Raw genomic sequence first — 5,703 nt, forward strand, 5'->3', positions numbered from 1 at the left:
TGTGTCGTATGCTAGCTGGCATAATTTCCCCCCTTTTTTCCCCCTCCATCAGCTGCTCCCCTCGTTGCTACTCTGCTGGCCCTGTGTACCGTTATTCCCTTCGTTTCTTTCTCTCTTTTTTCCTCTTATTGTTAATTTGTCTATCAAGGTGTAAAACTGTGGCAACCACGCTGCTGTGCTTTATTTGGCAGGGTGCACACGCGTCTTGTCATCTTGAATGTTACATTAAGTGTAGGGTGGAGACCGGTTTGAATGCTGAATTGTTAATTCAGAGCCTGTGCTGAAGGCTGCCGCCCACAGCACTTCAGTGTTCTTCAAGTTTCCCACCCTCCTTCTGTGAAGAGGGATGTGCACGAAGGACATCCATCGGATAGTAACAAAACACAATGCCAGTAAATCTGGATCCTTACACGCATCAAATAGTGGAGCTGAGAACTATACCCATTTCCTCCAATTTCATCTTCTTCCCACCTCTTTCATATATGTATATATATATATGCATAGGAAGGTAATAGACTCAGTAAGGAATCACGTAACGTCATGTTGTTCCGCACCGTCAAACTTCTGCGCGTGAGCCCCTTTTCTGTTTTCATGAAGGACCTGAAGAAAACGGGGGAGCTCCGCAACATGTCGTTGGCTAATGGTGCGCGAGTTGCTTCGCGTATGTACCGCAACTTGACTCCCTCCCAGATGCGATCACTCCAGGAGCGGGCCAGCAAAATTACGTATCCTGCTCTCAAAGCATTCAACGATTTTCAGCGCCGTGAGTGTCGCAATCTAACCCACATGACGAATGCGGAACGGCAGCGTGTTGTTGGCGAGATGTGGAGAAAGTCGGCCAAGCGGAGGGAGCTACAGCTCAAGAAGATACAGGCGAAGAGCAGGGAGAGGCGCGAGGAGCGAAAGCTTCGCATGCAAGACGAGATGAAAAAGAGGTTATTCCCGACAGTGAGGAAGTATAGAATCCACAAGGTGGACCCAGCCGACATTAAACGCCCCGGATTCCCCGATATTACGGCATCCAAGAAAGTAAAGGGGGGTACTATGAGCAAGAAAAGCGACAGGAACAGGGGTACCAACAAGGGTAAGGGTGTTGGCACTGGCAAAGTTGTCAGTATGGGCAAGAGCGCCGTTAGAGACAAGATTGCCGGTACGAGCAGGTCAGCCAATGTAAGCAGGGTTATCAACACGGGTCGGGGCGCCATCAAGGGTAAGATTGCCAGCGTACGTAAAGCTCCCAGTATGAGTGAGAGTATGAGTAAAAGTAAGGGAAAACTGACCTCTCCTAGTAAAGGAGCTCCAGTGAACCTCATGAAGGTGAGGGGGAGGGTACCGGCTGCAGGGAAACCCGGTCTGAAGGAGGTAACCAACGAGAGGAGAGCGACAAGAGGTTCGCAGACAGTGAGGGACGTGATCATTGGCAGGGATGCAAAACGCCGTCTCGCGGTGTCGAGGGGCGTCAAAAACCTGAAGAAGAATAAAGAGAGCAGGAAGCCACCCGTAAGGAGGCGTTAGAGTATAGAAAAACATGCAAACAACAACAAGGAACAAACAAGAAACGAAAGTACTGAACCTAAATCCAGGCAAAGTCAAACCGAAAGAGGCACTAGATCGTGGGGGAAATGAGGGTAAATAGTGAAGTTGCTAAACATAGAAAAGAGAATGCAACAGCTCTTCCAGTGCATACTACGGTGGAACCTAGTAGCGGAAGTGATCATTGCTGGAGCGCAAAATGTCTCGGTCTTTAGAAGTCGGCATTGGGGAATATAAAAGGAAGTTCCTCCTTCACGCTCTCTTCAGACCTCTTGTTCCCCATATTTCTCCCTTACACACTTCATTCCTTTCTTCATTTTGATAAAAGATTCATTTGTTTACTTATTTTTTCGTATTTTGTTTATCACAATCCCTTATTTATTTATTTTTTTGCCCTTTAGTTTTGCGCTCTGCCCCCCCCCCCACACTCTCTCTTTTCCCCATCTCTCCACTGCCACGTTTGGATTCCTGCGGGATGCAACCTGGTGGACACCATTATGTGTGAAGCAGCAAACTACACACACACGAAAAAAAAAGAAAAAGAAAATACAGAAAAGGCGTGTTGGAGTTGAAAACAAAGTAATAGAAGTAATGGAACAACAACGACAAAAAAAACAACAAAAAACGAAGCGGAGGTAACCAAAGGCAACTGTAGAGAGAGAGGGGAGGGAGTCCCGCTTCAGCACTCAAATTGTGTCGACAGTTCAGGCAGAGGCAACGACGCGGTGAGAGGCGTTCAAGCGTCTGCCAATGAAAAGTGAGCGGGGGCGGGAGTGAGGTGTGAGAGATTGGAAGGGAATATGTGGGGAGGGAGAGAGGAGAAAATGTTGAATAGGGAAACGCAATTCTGTAGTGTTTTCGTTTCCATGTTCTCGTCGTTGTTGTTAATTTTCATTCTCTAGCCTTCTCTCCATATGCACACTGCCTTTCATGCGCACCCACCTTCAAATGCGTGGGTTATCCGCGGTTGAGCAACGGTGATGTTACCTTTCCACTTTTTGTCTTTCACTCCTACTTTTTGTTTGTTTGTGTTTTCTTACTTATTTTTTTTTCTTCTCCACTTCGCGGACCGTCCGCATCAGGTATACACACAAATACAGTCGCTTGCGTATCCCTGAAACCTAACCTGAACTGTAGTACATCTAGAAAACAACACTAACGGGAAAGCGAAAAAAGAGGTAAATATTCAAACGCTAAGAGTGAGGGGGAGAGAGAGAGAGCCATCGGGAGAGTGGGGACAACTAGCGGTGAGGGGGAAAATCATAATTGCGGTGCCGCAGTTGTTTACTTTTATAGGGGGGAAAGGATGTCTGGCCGGGACTACTTCTCCATCACCGACCCCGTTCAGCGTGAACAGGCACGAATGATGATCAGCAAATTGCAATCAAAGATTCTTTACAGTGACAAGTACTACGATGATGAATATGAGTACCGCCATGTCATTTTACCGAAGGACTTCTCACGGCTGGTTCCGCGTGGCCGTTTAATGGAGGAGTCGGAGTGGCGTCAACTTGGCGTCCAGCAGTCGGTGGGATGGCGGCACTACATGTTGCATGCCCCAGAGCCGCATGTGTTACTATTCAAGCGGCCCAAGACACAATAGATGATACAAGAAGGAAGGAGCTGCGGATCGTATGTACACACATAAGAGGAGAGCATAACATGACATACACACGCATATATATATATACTTCCACCAGCTCTCTTCTTTCCTTTCCTTTGTTTTTGTTTTTGTTTTTTGCTTTGTCCCTTGCTCCCTTTTAGTGCCTTCTCATTTCTATTTTGTCACATTAGCATGGGAGAGGAGAACGTACGGATGGAGAGGAGGAAAACACTCACACATCTGGGGGAGACTTCGCAAAGAAGAGCACATTAACTTGATGTGTCGTCGTTTTGCCGTTAGTGTTGTGTCGGGAGCTTCCCTGCCTTTTTATTTTATTTTTTTGTTTGAAAAGGTGGGGGAGGACAGTTGCGGTTGAGGAAGTTACAGTGGTTCAAGTGGCGCAAAGCTTCAATAGGGGAAGCGATAAGATAACCGAATAGTCGGTTTTATTTTACTTTATTAAGAGCGAGGGTTTGTTGGCACAAATGGAAATATGCGCCACCGGTGTCTCTCTCTTAATTTACCCTACACATTCACACTATTGCACATAGAAGGAGAGAAGAAAGTAAGGCTACGCATTTTGGCTGCGTAAGTAACACAGAAAGTACATTCATGCCCAGTACACATATTTCTATATATATATATATATGTGTGTGTGTGTGTGGTTTGTGTGGACGCGCGTTTTTTTTTCCTCTTTGTGTTTTGTTCGTTTCGGTTCTTTACAACATGCGTTATATAGAGGGTTTGGACAGCGAAGCTGCTGCACGCGCAATACTTTTCGCTTTACTGGTTCGGGACAGCCGTGCGGATGGAGATGCTTCAAGGAAAAGGAAAAGGGACGTAAAGTGTATGCCGCGCGCACATGCGGACACCGATACCGTGGGCTATGGAATGTCAGTTTATTTGCCCTTCTCTTTACTGCTCATTTTTGACTACACGTTGTGTTGACACTTCCTGCGTTTTCTGCTATTTGTATGGCAGCGTGACTCTCTCTCTCTCTCTCTTTGCTTTCCTTTCTCTTTCTCTTTCTCTTTCTAATATGAGTTGCATGCCACCCATCAGTGTCTAGATTCTTGTTTTGAATACGGAAAGGAAAAAGGGAGCCAAATAAGAAGACATGTGTGTACTCTTTCGGAGGGTTTGCTGTTCATCATATGCAGGCATATATATATAAATTTAAATATGTCTTTGTGCATGTGTATCCGTGCAGAAGCATGCTCGTTTCCACAGGTGAAAAGGGATCTGGTCCTAAATCCGGGGTGCATTTGGCGGGGTATGTTTTATTGCTCTTCCCATGCCGTACACCTTCTCATTTTAACACATCGAAACGTATCAATTGAGTTGTTGTGTTCAGTGTGTGGAGAATTGATGCAACAGAAATATGAAGATGGGAAAAGGAAGGAAGGAAGGAAGGAAGGAAGGAAGCGCGTGCGCCGCTACCGGCGAATGTGTGCGTACGTATGCGTGTATGTGTATGTATGTGGTGCCCAGTATTTTTTTTCTTTTACTCTTGGGGTGGACCCGCATCGGCATGGAAACTTGTTCGTTTCTGTCATGTGTTGTGCTATGAAGCCCTTTACTGTATCGTCTAGTTGCTACTACCAAGTCTTGCACTTTTTTATATTTATTTATTATTATTTTTTTTGTTTTGATGGGAAAAAAAAATAACAAGTAGTCACTGAAAATATCCCGTATTCCAGCGTCATCAGTTCGTTGGCATTGGGGGTAGTATTAGGCGGTCATACTTAGTCCCCCCCCCTTCTGTCTGTATTGCTGGGTTCCAAGTTATTCTCTTTAAATTTCGTTTGCGCAATGCTTCCAGGCAAACGTAGCCGGTACATTGCCGTTGCATCACTACTGCCACTTTCAGGACTTTGCTACTGGCTGCTGCACTGGTGGAACAGGCGACAGAAGGGAGTGGGTAATGGTGTAGCAACTGAGGAAACCGATAGTTCTTCCAGTGCTGGCACCACCACATCAAGTGCTTCTTCTGACTGCGAGCTGGAGGAAAATGAACGGCCCAAGTACCACGAGATGCTCATGCAAATGAAAGCCAGAGGAAATGAATTCTTCCAGGAAGGGCAGTATGAGGCGGCGCTTGAGGCCTATCAGAACTGTATCGATGCATGTTCAGCACTTGGTTCACATGATGCAGTAGCAGTAGAGGTGGACCATGTCGTACGGGTAAATGTTATTCTCGTATTCTTGAGACTTAAGCGTCCGGAGGAGGCGCGTATGCTTGCCACATTCCTTTTGCAGGACGAGGCGTGCCCTGTTCGAGGGGAGTTAAAGGTAAAGGCACTTTATAGACGTGGTCTTGCAAGTCAGGATATTGGAGATTTAGAGTCAGCACTCTGTGACTTTCGTGCAGCGGTTGAATGCTCTCCGGGGCAGAGCAACCCCGCGGCCGAAAGGGCAATCGCGGAACTCATGAAGAGGAGTAGCTGATTGTCGGGTAGTTGGTTTTGGTTATTTTCGCGTCGAACACCCTAATTTGCTCCGTAGCTCATTTTGTTGATTATGTGGCTGTTGTCGCTTGGATACCTTGGATTCCCCTCACCCCCCCC

General features: G+C 46.5%; 3 protein-coding genes across 3 annotated transcripts; all 3 read left to right on the forward strand.

The window, feature by feature from the left end:
* Positions 1–540: 540 nt before the first annotated feature.
* On the forward strand, positions 541–1,515 carry TEOVI_000501600 (kinetoplast-associated protein 3, putative; the record flags this gene model as incomplete). Its single annotated transcript, XM_067222567.1, has 1 exon — positions 541–1,515. The coding sequence occupies one exon, from the start codon at positions 541–543 to the stop codon at positions 1,513–1,515; it is 975 nt and encodes a 324-aa protein (XP_067078668.1).
* Positions 1,516–2,839: 1,324 nt separating this feature from the next.
* Positions 2,840–3,136, forward strand: TEOVI_000501700 (cyclin dependent kinases regulatory subunit, putative; the record flags this gene model as incomplete). The annotated part of the gene is made up of 1 exon (XM_067222568.1): positions 2,840–3,136. One exon carries the CDS (start codon positions 2,840–2,842, stop codon positions 3,134–3,136), a length of 297 nt encoding a protein of 98 aa, XP_067078669.1.
* Positions 3,137–4,948: 1,812 nt separating this feature from the next.
* Positions 4,949–5,584, forward strand: TEOVI_000501800 (TPR repeat, putative; the record flags this gene model as incomplete). Its single annotated transcript, XM_067222569.1, has 1 exon — positions 4,949–5,584. The coding sequence occupies one exon, from the start codon at positions 4,949–4,951 to the stop codon at positions 5,582–5,584; it is 636 nt and encodes a 211-aa protein (XP_067078670.1).
* Positions 5,585–5,703: the final 119 nt, after the last annotated feature.

This window comes from Trypanosoma equiperdum, assembly GCF_001457755.1.
Source record: "Trypanosoma equiperdum strain OVI genome assembly, contig: ctg_1655, whole genome shotgun sequence".
NCBI lineage: Eukaryota > Euglenozoa > Kinetoplastea > Trypanosomatida > Trypanosomatidae > Trypanosoma > Trypanosoma equiperdum.